The sequence below is a fragment of the Lycium barbarum genome, chromosome 12 (assembly GCF_019175385.1).
Source record: "Lycium barbarum isolate Lr01 chromosome 12, ASM1917538v2, whole genome shotgun sequence".
NCBI lineage: Eukaryota > Viridiplantae > Streptophyta > Magnoliopsida > Solanales > Solanaceae > Lycium > Lycium barbarum.
In genome coordinates this window covers 98,653,068-98,669,773 of record NC_083348.1, presented here as the reverse complement: position 1 = coordinate 98,669,773, position 16,706 = coordinate 98,653,068, and the positions used below count along the sequence as shown (strand labels likewise).

The 16,706-nt window shown below is 40.0% G+C and overlaps 1 protein-coding gene across 3 annotated transcripts; it reads left to right on the top strand.

Annotated features, from left to right (window-relative positions):
* Positions 1-7,027: 7,027 nt before the first annotated feature.
* On the top strand, positions 7,028-16,706 carry LOC132623513 (uncharacterized). Of its 3 annotated transcripts, XM_060338288.1 has the most exons (8): positions 7,029-12,604; positions 12,691-12,944; positions 13,033-13,177; positions 13,866-14,067; positions 14,182-14,301; positions 14,401-14,511; positions 14,586-15,277; positions 15,539-16,706. In XM_060338288.1, exons 1-8 carry the CDS (start codon positions 7,502-7,504, stop codon positions 16,181-16,183), a joined length of 7,272 nt encoding a protein of 2,423 aa, XP_060194271.1. In that variant the 5' UTR covers positions 7,029-7,501; the 3' UTR covers positions 16,184-16,706. The 3 variants fall into 3 exon arrangements, with proteins under 3 accessions (XP_060194270.1, XP_060194271.1, XP_060194269.1); XM_060338287.1 differs by having other exon boundaries at positions 7,028-12,604; positions 13,884-14,067; positions 14,182-14,511; XM_060338286.1 differs by having other exon boundaries at positions 14,182-14,511.

The following is a 16,706-nucleotide window of genomic DNA, read 5'->3' as shown; positions in this document are numbered from 1 at the left end:
TGTTTACAATTTATTACTACTATATATATATATATATATATATATATATATATATATATATATATATATATATATATATATATGGGGAATTGTATGTTTTATAGTCCTCATATGCATTTTTTATCCTTTTTTACCTCTACCTGAAATTTTTATAACTTTATAAATTGTAATACATTTTGGTAAATTTTAATAACTTTTAGGGCTTTTTTATGCCACTAAAAAAGATAGATGTCCTGAAAAATGTTATAGTGGCCCCTACTGTTACACCTCGGAACTTTGGATTGCTAAGCGATGAAGGGACTAACGTAAATTTTCAGAGAAGTTAAAGGCAAGGGAGAAAAGTCCGTTAAATGAAACTTCACCGCAGTCCTGCGAAAAGGGGGTTCGACGGTCGTCCTTTGTACCGTCGACCAAGTCGACGCCCCGTCGATGGCGCCGTAAAACTGAGCTGGAGCAAAGACCACTCGACGAACAGGTCGACGCTTAGTCGATCAGTTCGACGGGCCGTCCTTCTCACCGTCGAATGAGAAGAAATGACAAATTGTTCACTGAAAATTTGACGACTTCGACGCCTGGATCGACGCTCCGTCGATCGCACCGTACATCTCGGACGGGACTGATTTCATGAGTTAATATAAAACCCCTCCTCCATTTTATTTCATTTCATCTTCCACTCTCTTCTCTCCAAGAACTCTCTAGAACCTTCTCCACCATCCATCCATAAGAAATCAAAGGAAAACCATGGTCAACTACACCAAATCCATGAAATCAAGTTTATGAAACCCATTAAAAGTTCATCTAAGCCAAGAAAACTCAAAAAGAGTGAGTTAGGGTTTTGCTGCAAGAAGAGAAGTTCCACTCAAAGGTTGTTCATCCATCATCTAAGGTGAGTTTTATGACCCTTTTATATGGTTTGAGTGGTTGAAAGTTGAAACACTTGAATTGTGGAAAGATATAGAAATTGGGTCATGAAGGTGTGAATAGTGATTGGTGTGAATTATGAATGTTGGTATGCTGTGATTGTGAATATGTTATAAGTGACCTTTAGACCATGAAATAAGTATTATATATGAGAAAACGTGATAATGAGTTATAATCATAATTGTGGAGAAATCTAAGGGAAATGGTGAATTGTAGTAATTGTAGATAAATGATGATTGTTGTTGCTATATTGTGGATGTTGTTATTAACGTTGGGAGTTGATATAGAATGTGGGAAAAGTAGTATGAACAAAGGAAGTGCTGTCCAATTTTCCCTAGAAATAGTGAAATGTTCTTATAGCCGAGTAACTAATGTTAATGCGATTCCTCTCGAAGGTTGAAACGCGAGCATCGAAGGAGGATGATCAAGCGATAAGATAGTTAAACGACAAAGGTATGTGAGGCTAGTCCTTTCCTTCCATGGCATGAATCCTATAATATGACTTCCTTTCTTCTCCATGAATCTCTTGAGTTTCGAAAAAGATACGAGCTGATATCCCTAATTAGCTACACAAGGTAATGAGTTAGAGTATAGGAGTTCTAAATATTCATGACATGATGTCATTATTGCTTACACTCACCTCATATACTATTCACTTCAAGGTGAAGCAGGATGTTAATGAGTGCTCCATAATGGAATCGGGGATCACGACCTTACGTCACCCCGACAAAGCATAGTTAACCTTGAGCCTTTATGTATGCATTATGATAAGTATATTATACTGATGATATCACACCGCGCCTACTTGGCCGGGCAGTCACTGCTAAGGCGGGCAGCTATACACCATGGCCAAATGGCATGGGCAGACACCACTAGTGGGCGGCAGAAGATGATACCCCGGACGCGGGAGGCCTGGACGCAGGCTAATGATTATCACACCGATCCAATATGGACGGGCAGCTTATATATCTATGCATTTATGATATGATGATGATTATGAGTAAGCCAGCATGCATCACTCCTTTTCTATGTGACAGTCAGATACAGATGTTCCTCATTGATGCTTCCTTTATTTCATTGATGTGATGTTATTGCTTATGTCTCTCATACTCAGTACAATGTTCGTACTGACGTCATTTTCCTTTGGACGCTGTGTTCATGCCCACAGGTAGACAGGGAGGTGATCTTGCTCCAGACTCGTAGGAGCTGTTAGCAGTGAGAGCACTCCATTGTTCCGGAGGTGCTTATGGTTCTCCTTTTATGTACATGTATGTTTTGGGCACGACGGGGTCCTGTCCCGTCCATATGTCTAGTACTCTAGTAGAGACTCGTAGATACGCATTGTGGGTGGTATGGTCTCACGAGGTTGCTACCACGTGCATGTATATGTATGTATGTATGTATGTATATATATATATTATTTCAATGACCAAAAGGCTTGTGCATATAAAAGTATTTATGTTTCTGAATGAAAGACGTTTTTCTCGCAATATGAGTCTGATATTGATAAGAGAGCTTTAAATGAGAGTGATAAGCAGTAGATTGAGGGGTGCTCTCAGTGGTTAGCCCCGGGTACCCGTCGCGGCCCCTGGTCGGGTCGTGACAAAAGTGGTATCAGAGCAGTTCAGTCCTAGGAAGTGTCTACGAGCCGTGTCTAGTAGAGTCTTGTTTATGGTGTGCTGCGCGCCATGCTAATAAACAAGAGGCTACATGACATTTAAGAAAAATGACCATCTTTTTCCTTATGAAATCGTGCGATAGAGCTGTGTATAAGATTTTATCCTCCCTAATGGTGTGTTGTGATTTCAGAATGCCGCCAAAGGGAAAAGCTACAGCTGCCCAGAAGGGCAAGACTACGACGAACAGACGAGTAGTAAGAGAGCCGCCAACGGATATAGAAGGAGGCGAATCACATAACGAGGCCTTATCTAATACTTCCTCCACCCCGCCTAATATGGAAGAGCAAAGAGGAGCTCCAACTCCAATCCCTCCACCAATTGCTTTGGGTCATACATTTATTGACATACATTTATTGACACAATTGGTTGCCGCTCAGGCACAACGGCAGAATACGGGCCCAAGTGATCGATCAGCCAGTACCAGAGCCCGTGATCTAATATATAAACTAAGAAAAATGTTTCCCTTTAACATCCGTTTTTATACTTTGATATTTTAGAAGTCTTTCAAAAATATCAAACTGATGTTACAAGAATAAAAAACCAAGAGCAGAAAAAATAAAAAAATATCAACAAATTAAATTTTTAATGTCGATTTAGCCCGGACTTAGCACGGGCCAAGTGACACTAGTTTCCCAAATATCTTCTGCAAATGTTAATTTTAAGTAAGAAAAGAAGTGTGTGTAAAAAAGTACAGTATATTATACTACTACATTGAACATGCGTAAAATATGTGACTAAATTGCATATGTAATCCTTATATTTTAGTATCGACCGTTTGGCCATGAAAATTGTTCACTTTTTCCCGAAAAAATCAGCATTTGGCCATAAAAAATTTAAATATAATTTAAAGTTGTATTTAAAATTTTAAAAATACTTAAAACCCTGATTTCACTTTTTTTCCACTTTAACTCTAAAAATTCCAAAAAAAAGAAATTGGTTTATATGGCCAACCCCTACTTAGTAGGCGTTTGGACATGCGATTTCATCTCTGATTTTATCTCATGAGATGAAATTCCAAATCATCCAAAAAGGCATGATTTGGGATTTGAAATCATGATTTCAAAAAACTGTAAATGTAAAATTTGACTCATACGTTTATATTTTGTAAAAAAAGACCCATAAGTTGGTAGATATATTTATCAACCATGTTTACCAACCGAGAAATGCATGCTCAGTGTGAAGAAATTGTTCGTACCATGTGGAAGGATTATATTAAAGAGTAGTTACATTATTATTCATTTTTTTTATTGAACTAAAATTTGATCAATTGATGTTCTATATTTTAGAAAGGCCTTCTAGTAGCATATTAATTTTATTATGAACTATGATTTACTCATTTGGTAAGATTGTATAAGAATTGGAATTTTTTTTATTGTTTTTACAACTTGTGGGGTTTTTATGTTTATAAAAAAAACTACAACTTAAGAAATCCAAATTGCATGTCCAAACATGATTTCATCTCACGAGATGAAATCATATCCAAACGGCTCCTTATACTATGAAAGTCCTAAACAAATAGCATGTTGTTATTCATATTTAAAAATAAATAAATTTAAACACCTTATATAATTATGCACAAAGAAAATTCTATCTAATTTATAAACTTAAATAATTTGAAGCGGAATCATAAATAAGAAAACAAGAATATTTATATGTGATCATTTTCTATCCAAGAGGCAAGAGTTATGGAAGATCCATTTTTTCAGAAAATTATTATTCTATCTTTTAATCAAAGGTGTGAATAAAAAATGTCAACATAAATAGTATCCTCTAAAATTTTGTGAAAATGTTTGGACACTCATATTTAACCGCCAATCCTTTTTTCTCCAAAGACCACTTAACTTGTAACAAAACTAATTTTACAAATCATAAAAGGTGATTGTTGAAAAAGTGCAATATTGCAAGAAATTAGAATTACTTGAATATTGTATATTTATATTCATCGTGCTATTTCTTTACGGGAGCTTAACATATTTCTCGTGAGTTTCTATCCATTATTTGAAAGGCCTAATTATAAATCAAATCATTTATTTCAAAATTACTTGTTTCACAAATGAAATGTATTTTTTATTATTTAACGTAAAATAATACATTTATTTATTTAACCAACTTGATGAGCTTTGAATTTCGATTTCTCTGCCAGAGTCCATTGCACCGTCTTACAAAATTGAATGATCTTATATGTGTACTGTTACTTGCCTGCTTGGTGAGGAAACAAGTACAAGTATAAAATAAAATATCATTAAAAAGTGTAATTGAATGCAAGTACAACTCGATGGGGGGAAATTATACTTCTTTTTTACTTGAAAGAAAATTGTTAGCATAAGCATTATTCTAAAACAAATAAGTAACATATTTGAACTATGCCATGACATAGTTATGCAATTAATAGAAAATATCATGTGTTAAAAATTATAGTATATATCACTGTGGAACTCTAAAATAATTGTAATTTTCAATTTATAACTAAATTCAGTGTGATATATATTTCAATCGTTTGATGTGATTTAATTTGTATCTTAGCCACAACATATTGATGTATGGTAACTTTAAGAAAGTTTAGACAAAGAGCAGAATTTTTAAAATGAGCTTGTGAGCGATTAAAATCAACCAATTATTGTACAATCTCTTTTGTTTATGCAATAATGTGACAACTATCATGCAAAAGGTTATCAAACTAGTGAAATAGGAAAATCAAATGAATGTACAGTACATTGGAGGCCTCGACTATCTATCCACTAATACGTTCAAACGAAAAGTCATTAATTGTACTATTTGTGTGTGTATATATATATATAAGCTTGGATATATATTTTAACAACATCATGTGGAAAATGATGGTATGAATGGTTTTTTTTTTTTTTTTTTGGTAAATAATTTTTTATTATCAAAGTGAGAAATGAAATACAGAAAAACCCGAGAACTGGACAAGTGAGCCCTGGTGCTTCATATGAACGAGTCGCACATACACCCTAGTGCATGTTCCTCGATGCTGAGGGCATCCCCAGAAAGCGGGGATTTCGTGATATTTCTGATCGGCTGACTTGTATTTCTAATAAGTTGTTTAATAGTTGGCATGTTGAACCGTAAACATAATATGATGGATTGGTTTAGATTGATCCTAACCGAACGATGATGAATTACTTCCAATTAATATAATATTCAATTCGAAGATAAAATCTCAAATCACATATTTGCACGAAATCCATGTTATTTTCATTCAACCGCTAAAAGATCAACTATTCCATAAGCTTGGGACTTCAGGAACTACATACTATAGAAAAACAAAGGAAATAACACCACTAAATCACTTCAGGTACAAACTGGATAGAAATTATGTTTTCCAATCACCTTGCAACCTTCAATGTTTTGCATCCTCGGAGATGAACTTCTCGCACTATCTCTTTCACTATGTTGTCCACTCTATGCCTCTCTCCTTGGAACACTCTTATGTTCCTCTCCTTCCACTGATGATATACCACTGCTGCAAAAAACATTTTATAAATCTCAGCTATGGCACCCTTCCCTTTTGCAAAGCCACTAGCCCATTGAACTTCAAAATCCTAACAACTAGGAGGTTTGTTAATGTTTTTCCACTTCACCAGTTTTGCCCATATTTGGGCAGAGAGTGCACACGTGAATAATAAACTGGAGTGATTCTCACCCGCTTGTTCACACAGAGGACATCCGGTGTTTGTAGTGATTCCCCATTTTACCGGTTTGTCTCTTGTATACAACTTTGAATGTACAACTATTCTCAGCATGAAAGTCCGCTAAGGTAAGTCAATGTTGTTGCAAGTCAATCTTCTCCATTCAACTTTGGGAAAATCCGTTCTCAGTTTTAGGTATATGATTAATTATTATTTGTTTGTATACATGCTTAACAAAACCAATCATTTATTTAAGCTCTCTAAATGCGTTTTGAAAATACAACACAACGACATGATCAAGTAATTCTCTGATTATTTAAACTTAAATTAGAAAATACTAGCGAACGTAAGAGATAACTTCGTTACCAAGCACACTGGAAAGAAAAAGATGACAAAACAGGCAATTATCGTTGGCTGGGTCAGATGTAATTCCACTTATAAAATTAAGCACGACACTAAGAGTTACACTATAATATTGTTTATGCTAAAAGAATAATTCATTATAATTACTATATATCGTATCATTACTGTAGTTTCGAAGCATACCAATTTGCCGCATAAGATGATTTTCACCTAGATCCTGAACTTATTATTTTTCTAGTGATAACAACTGATACACAATACTTTTTGCATAATCAAACAATATTAATTGTGCCAAAATGCGTAAAGCAAGGAGTCGAGGAGCGACATCAACGAAATCCAATAAGTATTGTGGAGAAATATGTAATTAGATAATAAATGCGGGGGAACAAAAGAAAAAGACAAAACGATAATCCCTAATGTTTCGCTCAATTGTTTCACACCCCAATTTTTCTCTCTCTAAAAAACGAAGAGAAGTGATCTCTCTCCCGACGACTAGAAGAGCAGTAGGGCTTTCTCTAAACGTCATTCACTCTCTCTTTATATATCTATATATCTCTACACCCGGCGCACGTTAAACATCGCCGTCACTATCCTACGCCGTCCGAGGTAAGCTCATTATCGTACGCCTCATTTTCCCACCTGATCCAACACAACCCGTTTCTTGACCCGCTTTGCAATCCAAACCCTAATCTAGCCCCACTATTACTCTGTTCAATATCTGCTTCTATTCAATTCATTAGCTGTAATAATAAATTATTGCTACTCTTCATTTTTTTGGGTCTTGATTTAGGGTTCCTAGGGTTTTGTTATTTGGATCATTTTTTTTTTTGGGTGGCTTAGAGAGAACATTTGTTATATATTACTTTTGATGCGTTGTGGGTTTCTGATATGGCCAATCATGGCGGTGTTGGGAGTAAATTTGTGTCTGTGAATTTGAATAAATCATATGGGCAGTCTTTACATCATCATGATAATAAATCTTATAGCGGTGGTTCTTATGGACAGGCCGCCTCGATGGGACGGGGGCGGTCTGGTGGTGGAAGTGGAGGAATGGTTGTTTTGTCACGGGGTCGGAATGTGCAGAAAATTGCGCCGAAATTATCAGTTCCACCCCCCTTGAATTTGCCTTCATTGAGGAAAGAACATGAGAAGTTTGATTTATCGGGATCGGGTGGTGGGACATCGGGAAGTGGTGGTCAAGGAAGTGGGCCGAGGCCATCGTCTTCTGGTATGGGTTGGACTAAGCCTGCTGCTGTGGCGTTGCAAGAGAAAGATGTAAATACTGATGGTCAGGTTGTTGATAGTTTGGATCAGACTGGGCATGGTATTGATGGGGTTAACCAGGTTAGTGGATCGTATATGCCTCCTTCAGCTCGTGTAGGTGGAATTGGAGCTGCAGTTACTGGTCCTGCGAGAACGTTTCCTTTGACAGTTGATAAAGTCTCAGTCTTGAGAGGTGAGGATTTTCCTTCTCTTCAAGCTGCATTGCCTGTCTCTTCTGGACCGGCAAACAAGCAAAAGGATAGTTCGAGTCAAAAGCAGAAGCAGGTGTCTGGTGAAGGATCATCTGATGAACAAAGAGACAGTTACAACATGAGTTCGGTGGTTGATATGCGTCCTCATGGGCAGTCTTCACGTTATGCAACTGGAAATGGTCTGGCAGAAAATAATGGGTATGAAAGTAGTCATGGTTTGAGCAGTGTTCGCAGGGTGGATCAACCTAGAAAGCAGGAAGATTTCTTTCCGGGGCCACTTCCATTAGTTCGGTTGAATCCCAGATCTGATTGGGCTGATGATGAACGTGACACTGGTCATGGATTTGCAGATAGGGGCAGAGATATTGTGATTTCAAAAGTTGATAATTATTGGGATAGGGATTTTGACTTGCCCCGAACTAGTGTGTTACCCCATAAAGCTGCTCATAACCAATATGAAAGGAGGGCTCCTAGAGAGACTCTGACCGGGAATGGGTTTTCCAGTGACCATAGAGGTGATAGCTATAGCAGGGATCTGAGAATACCTAGTAGAGAAGGTAGGGAAGCAAGCACATGGAGGAACTCAATCGTTTCGAGAGATGGTAATGTTCCAGGCGTTGCAAACGACAGAAATGCTGTTAGCTCTGGTGGATCGTTTGTTAACAAAGATTTTGCGAAAGATAACAAATATGCCCCCCCACAATATGGCGAGACCGCTCGTGATGGAAGTTTTACTGGAAACCGGGATTATTCGTATGGAAGGAAGGACACAGGTCTTGTTACTGATGGCAAACAACGCTGGAATCATGCAACAGAATCATCCAACAGTCGAGGGGTCGAGCGCATGACTCAAGATCGCCTTGGCAGTGAATTGTCCAGTAGATACAGGCGTGATGGATTTCAAAACAACTCTGGGTCAAAACCTTCATTTGCATCTGTTGGGAAATCACTGCCTATGGGTGACCCTGTTCTGAATGTGGGCAGGGAGAAACATGCCCTTCCGAGGGGTGAAAGGCCATACAGAGAGGATCCATACCTGAAAGACTTTGAATCTGCTGGATTTGATGAAAGGGATCTCTTTTCTGGAGGACTTGCTGGGGTGATCAAGAGAAAAAAGGATATGGTTAAGCAGACTGACTTCTATGACCCTGTCAGAGAGTCCTTTGAGGCTGAACTGGAGCGCGTTCAAAAGATGCAAGAGCTTGAGCGACAACGAGTTGTGGAAGAACAAGAAAGAGCATTGGAGCAAGCTCGAAGAGAAGAAGAGGAGAGACAGAGACTGATTAGAGAAGAGGAAGAACGTCGGCGGAAGTTGGAAGAAGAAGCACGAGAAGCTGCTTGGAGGGCAGAGCAAGAGCGTCTTGATGCAGTTAGAAGAGCTGAAGAGCAGAGAATTGCTAGAGAGGAAGAGAAAAGGAGGATGTTCATGGAGGAAGAAAGGAGGAAGCAGGCTGCTAAACAAAAGCTTTTGGAATTGGAGGCCAAGATAGCCAAGAGGCAGACTGAAGTGACAAAAACTGATACTCTAGTTGTCACGACCGATGAGAAAGTATCTGCCATGAACAAGGAATTTGATGTTTCAGGGACATCTGATGTGGATAATTGGGATGAGAGTGAAAGAATGGTGGAACGGTTAACAACTTCAGCATCTTTTGACACCCCGGTCTTAAGCAGATCTTCTGATGTAAGTTCCCAGCACTACTCCTCTCAAGAGGTTTTCACAAATTTTCCAGACAGAGGAAGACCTATTAATTCATGGAGAGGGGATGTATTTGAGAATGGAAGCAGCTCTTCTATGTATCTACGAGACCATGATATTGGTCATCACAGTCCCAGAAGGGATGTATCTGCTGGAGGCAGAACAGCTCCCCGGAAAGATTTATCAGGGACAGCTGGATATTTGGCTCCTGGGAATTATGCCAAAGGCGGACGAGAAGGATATACAGATGAATTTGGCAATCGGAAAGAGCATAGATGGAGCGTTCCTATGGATGCTGATCCATACATCAGGAACAGGGACATGGATACGGAATTCAATGATAATCTTGCAGATAGGTATGGTGATATTGGTTGGGGGCAAGCTCGTTCTCGTGGCAATACTCGCTTCCCTTACCCAGATCGGCTATATCAAAATTCTGAAGCGGATGAACCTTATTCCTATGGTAAGTCAAGGTATGCTGTGAGACAGCCACGGGTACTTCCTCCACCTTCACTCTCTACTATGCAGAGAACTTTTAGGGGTATGAATGATCACCCAGGTTCATCGAACGCTGTTGACAATGAGATCCATTATCCTCATCCTCGAGGAGGTGAATCTACAAGGCAGACAGGCTATTTTGTTGGCCATCCATCTGAACTTGTTGCTTCCCAGCAGGAGAGCGCTCTTGCAGAAGACACGAAACTGAATAAAGATATGAGCCCAAGATGTGATTCACAATCTTCTCTATCTGTCACAAGCCCCCCAAACTCTCCTCCTCATCTCTCTCATGATGAGTTGGATGAATCTGGGGATTCTCCTTCAGCATCTGTTGCTGCAGAAGGTAAAAATGTAACCCTCTCCGGATATGAATGTACTCTCTTAAATGATAATTCTGCAAGAGATGCCATGAAAACGGCTTCCAGCTCTCTCTCTGCCATGGAGGATGAAGACTGGAATGTGGATGATAATGGTGAATTGCAGCAGCAAGAAGAGTATGATGAGGATGAAGATGGTTATAGGGAAGAGGATGAAGTGCGTGAAGTAGACGATGAGAATCTTGACCTGAACCAAGACTTTGAAGATCTGCAATTAGGCGAGGGAGTATCATCTCACAATTTAGATAATATGGTTTTGGGCTTTGATGAGGGTGTTGAAGTTGCAATACCAAGTGATGATTTTGACAGGAACTCAAGGAATGAAGAAAGTGTATTTGATAGACCTGAAACCTCTGAAGGTGGATCTATGAATGGGGTTCAAGTTGATGAAAAATGCCTTAATCCCGTTGAAGGGGCCCCTGGGGCAAGTTTGGATATCTCCTCTGAGAGGGTCCAAGAAGCTGAAAAAGTTATGCAAGAATCTGAGTATAAACTGAGTACTGAACCTCACACTTCAGCAGCGTCACATCTATTAGATGGTATTGATACTTATTGTGGCCCTTCACTAAACGCTCAGCAAACTTTCTCATCTGCTGGCACCCCATCTGTTGGACAGACTAGTGCGTCAAGTTTAACTTCTTCTAGTCAACCTGATTTACCTGTTAAGCTTCAGTTTGGGCTGTTTTCTGGTCCTTCTTTGATACCTTCTCCGGTACCAGCCATCCAAATTGGTTCCATTCAAATGCCTCTTCATCTCCATCCATCAGTTGGTCCATCCCTTACTCATATTCATCCATCACAGCATCCTATCTTCCAATTTGGTCAGCTCAGGTATTCATCACAAGGGATTCTGCCAATCACTGCTCAATCGATGTCTTTTGGTCAGCCCAATGTGCAGGCTCATTACAATACCAATCAAAACTCCGGAGGTTATGTGCCTCCCCAACCTTCTCAAGATGCTTCTACTTCGAGTCTGATGAAAGACAGTGTTCACTCTATTTCTGCAAATCAGGGACATGGTTTTGTGGTGAGGCCTGGAGGACCTGATGACAGTAAGCCAGTACAAGAAAGTGCAGGAAGCAAAATTCTTACGGACAACATTGTGGGGGTTGCTAGTGCTAGTGCTAGTGATAGAAAGATTATCTCGGAGTCAGAAATGCAAGTTGAAGCTAAAGGCTTGAGTAATGCAGATAGGCATGTGCAGCCATCTAAGGAGAAAGGATCTGATGGCAACTCGTCCTCTGTGCTGCCATCAATTCAGTCAGTTTCTAATGAGAGAAATTCTGCTGGGGGCAGGGCTCAAGGCCAAGGTTACAGCAACAAGGGGAAAAGATTCACATATGCTGTAAAAGGTTCTAGTTTGAGGTCATCTTTCCCAACTTCTGATGGTCCTTATTCTGAGTCAAGTAGATTTCAGAGACGACCTCGTCGGACAGTTCAGCGAACTGAATTTCGAATCCGGGAAAATTCAAATAGCAGGCAATCATCCAGCACCGTTTTTTCTAATGACTCTGGTCATGGTGATAACTTAAATCACAGTGGGAGAGCTGCCGCAGCGGTTTTTGCAAAAAGTGGATCAAAGAGAGGATCCTTTTCTAGTAAGCCACCGAAGCAAAATGTGGAGTTGGATTCTAAGTCAGCAAATGTTGATTCTCAGGAGGTTGATTCTGGTATCAGGCCAAGCAAAGATGAGGGAAGGGCATCACTGCACAAAAGTCATAATATTTCACACACTGGCGAGGGAAATCTAAAAAGGAACATATCCGAGGAGGATGTTGATGCTCCATTGCAGAGTGGTGTTGTACGTGTGTTTATGCAGCCTGGCATAGAAGCACCTAGCGACGAAGATGACTTTATTGAAGTCAGGTCTAAGAGGCAAATGCTGAATGATCGGCGAGAGCAAAGAGAAAAAGAAATCAAGGCGAAATCCCGTGTTTCTAAGGTATTGACGAGTTATCCATGTTTATTTGTACCATCTTTTGATATTTATGCAATGTTGTATGTTAACCCTTTTTAATCATGTTTCAGCCTCCGCGCAAACCTCGGATGACCAGACAAAATAATGCAGTCTCAACTAGTCCAAATAAAATCTCTGCATCTGTGGGTGGAGAAATACCAAATAAGAGTAATTATTCAGATATTATTGCTTCAGAGGCGCAGGGATCTGGTTATATGGATGTGTCCACTGGATTTACTACCGTGGTGTCGCAGCCACTGGCTCCAATTGGAACGCCTGCCGGGAGCAATGGATCTCAGGCTGATAAACAATTTCATACCGCCAAGTATGTGTGCTCTAGTGGCAAAATAATAGCAAAAAACCTCTTGACCTCCTGAAATGCTTATCCATGTGTTGTTCGTTTACTTATACAGGTCGCACCAAACCACCTCTGGTGGTGTTGTTCCTGCCAGCGGAGATGACCTTGAGCCAGGCCTGATGTTTGAGAGCAATAAAAATACAGACAATGTTACATCATCACCACTAAACTCATGGGGCAGTGCACAGATCAATCAACAGGTATTTTATTTTGTCAGGTGTTGTTCTATTCAATTAACTGTGATGTTCTATGCAGTCATGTGATACCAGTTCCAGTTAGGTCACTGTCATTTCTGTTGTTAAGTTGTATTCTGATTGAATGTGCAAAGAAAAATTTGATGCTGGATTTGCTAACTCGACTGTAAACGATGTAGTTCCATCTGGCATCTATACTCTCTAAAGTTTGGGCTGCGATATTTTGCTGCTTTTAGCGGGAGCTTAGTGCACCGGGCTGCCCCCCCCCCCCCCCCCCCCCCCCCACCCCCCCTCTTCTCTTCTCTGCTATCAGTTTCTTGATTTTTTCATCTTGCAGACCCAAAGTTGGAGTGACTGTTCTGTTCCAAATTGTTGATATGGTATCAAACATACTTGGCTAATTTTCTTTTTGAAAGTTTTTCTCATTGTTCTCATCTTTTTTCCATATTGACCAAAATTTTCACATAATTTCTTTCTTGAACATCCGCTAGGTAATGCCTTATGTTGTACTGGATTTATAATCCTTGTTTTCATAAATGATCCTGGATATTCACATCTTTAAATGTTTAGATTGGTGGCGCTATTGTTCGTCGGTCTTTTGTTTAGTTTGTTGACTATTGGATCTATATTTTCTGTGGTTCGCTATTCCTTTAATTGTTGGCTCCGAGAAATTTCCTGACTCACTTTGGCATAGGTTATGGCCTTGTCGCAGAGCCAACTTGAAGAGGCTATGAACCCTGCCCGGTTTGAAGCACATGCAGCTTCTGTTGGAGCTCACGGTGGTACAGTCACTGAGCCCATCTTACAATCATCATCCATCCTAACAAAGGACAAATCTTTTTCTTCTGCTGCAAGTCCAATTAACTCCCTGCTTGCTGGCGAGAAAATTCAATTTGGTAAGCCGCCTTGTCATCTATATATATATATAAGTTATGATTATTTTATTCGATATCAAAAAAAAAAAAGTTATGATTATTTTATTTGTAAAATCTAATCCCCTCGCTTACCAGGTGCTGTTACATCCCCGACGGTCCTTCATACTGGTAGTCGTGTTGTTTCCCATGGGATTGGAGCTCCAGGTTCTAATCGATCGGAAGTACAAATTTCCCGTAATATTTCTCCTGATGAAAGTGAGTGTACCCTTTTCTTTGAGAAAGATAAACGTGCAAATGATCCATGTCTAAATGTACAAGATAAACGTGCAAATGATCCATGTCTAAATGTACAAGATTCTGAAGCTGAAGCCGCTGCTTCTGCTGTTGCTGTAGCAGCTATCAGCAGTGATGAAATTGTCGGGAATGGACTTGGCTCTGCTATTTCAGAAGCTAAAACTTTTGAAGGTATCCCAATGTGCTTTGTTTATCATTTGATTGTTCTGTCAGTTGTCTTTATTAATCAGTCTCTGTTATGGCAGGTGATCAGCAATTGAGCAGCCAATCAAGGGCAGAAGAGTCTCTTAGCGTATCTCTTCCTGCTGATCTCAATGTTGAAACTCCTCCGATATCATTGTGGCCACCCCCACCAAGTCCCCAGAATTCGTCGAGCCAAATCCTATCTCATTTTCCTGGTGGTCCGCAGTCTCATTTTCCTTTCTATGAGATGAATCCCATGTTGGGTGGTCCGATTTTTGCCTTTGGTCCACATAAAGAGTCAGGTGGCTCCCAGTCACAGTCACAGAAAGCTACTGTGTCTAGCTCAGGTCCACTTGGTGCATGGCAACAATGCCATTCTACGTTGGACTCATTCTACGGTCATCCAGCAGGGTTCACTGGCCCTTTCATTAGCCCACCTGGAGGTATCCCTGGGGTTCAAGGTCCGCCGCACATGGTGGTCTATAATCATTTTGCTCCAGTTGGACAGTATGGCCAGGTTGGATTGAGCTTTATGGGTACAACTTATTTACCTTCTGGAAAACAGCCTGATTGGAAGCACACGCCCTCATCCTCCGCAATGGGTATCACTGAGGCGGATATGAATAACATCAGCATGGCTGGTTCTCAGCGGAATTTATCAAATATGCCTGCTACCGTCCAGCACCTTGGCCCTGCTTCACCAATTATGCCCATGGCTTCTCCTTTGGCCATGTTTGATGTGTCTCCATTCCAGGTAAGGAATGCCATTCCATCAGTGATGTAACAAAAAGGAGGGCTTGTAGAATAATTCGCCCCATTGTAGTGGAGTATACATGTCTATTTTAGTTGCTCACTTCATTGATTTTGAAATAATCATAGTTGCCATCATTTCTTTCATCTAGTGTAGAACTTATTGACTTATTTCTAAGCACATGGACTCTATTTTTGTTATATGATCTATTAGTGCAAGCGTTCTCATGTATGACATTTTGCTTTGCTTTTGGTTTCTACTCAGTCTTCACCTGAAATGCCAATCCAAGCTCGCTGGTCTCATGTCCCTGCATCGCCTCTTCATTCTGTTCCCGTTTCTCACCCCTTGCAGCAGCAAGCTGAAGGCGCATTACCATCTAAATTCGGGCACAGTCATCCGGTTGATCAGTCATTGAATACCAATAGGTTCTTGGAGTCTCATCCTCGAGAAGGCTCTGATGGTACCCCCAGTTTTACTGTTGCGACAGATGCCAATGCAGCTCAGTTTCCTGTTGAATCGGGTCTTGGAGATTCCTCCAAGTCAGGGGCAACTGGTGGTTCTGCTCAGAGTTTGGTCAGTCAAAGCTCTTCTGGATGTGCTAATGCAGATATTGGCAAAAATGATGCTTTCAGAAATGGCGTCAGCAACAGCGGTAAAGACCAAGGTATAAGTGGTTTCAAAACACAAACACAACAAAAGAATGCCTCTACTCAGCAGAATCAAACTGCAGGCTATAACTATCACAGGGGTGGTGGTATGTCTCAGAGAAATATGGGTGGAAATGATTGGTCCCATCGCAGAATGGGTTTCCATGGCAGAAATCAGTCTTTGGGTGCGGTTCCATCTACTAAGGTGAAACAAATATACGTGGCTAAGCAAACCCTTAGTGGGACAAAAACAACGGAATGAACAAACAATCAGTTATTGAGAATATATGTCAGTGGGACAAAGCTAGTTTTGGTAACTTCTTGCATTTATGGCCTTCTGAAAATAACTTTATATGGACTTTAGATAATTGGTTGGTGATTACAGTGATCCTCTCAATTTTGTCTGGAATATGGATTACTACGTTGTGGTTTGGCTGCTGAGATTTGAAATTAAACGCGGTGCACGGCTGTTGTCTGCACTTTTTTTTGTCAGCTCGCTGTTGCTTGGCTTCTATTCGTTAATTTAGTCCCTTGGTGGTGTTTGTCAATTATGTTAATTCTGTGATGCAGCAGAACGAAAGGAACAAGCTATTGTCTGGTGTAACTGGTAGTAGAATTCTCTTCTTTTGTTCTCCAGCAGCTTACGTTAGCATGGAAACTGAAAGTGGAAAATGAAATGCATGGAATTTTTTCCTAGTGACCATCACTGTTAAATGATAATTAAGTGGTTGAATTCCTGTTCGATCAGCTCAACAGTTCTCGCGCATGGATTAACAATTATATCA

What these genes read in the sequence shown, in the direction of transcription:
- LOC132623513 (XM_060338286.1), top strand. Translation starts at nt 7,502, where the DNA reads ATGGCCAATCATGGCGGTGTTGGGAGTAAATTTGTGTCTGTGAATTTG. An exon ending in CGAAATCCCGTGTTTCTAAG is followed by an intron (nt 12,605 to 12,690) that starts GTATTGACGAGT and finishes ATCATGTTTCAG; the next exon opens with CCTCCGCGCAAACCTCGGAT. An exon ending in AGAAGCTAAAACTTTTGAAG is followed by an intron (nt 14,512 to 14,585) that starts GTATCCCAATGT and finishes CTGTTATGGCAG; the next exon opens with GTGATCAGCAATTGAGCAGC.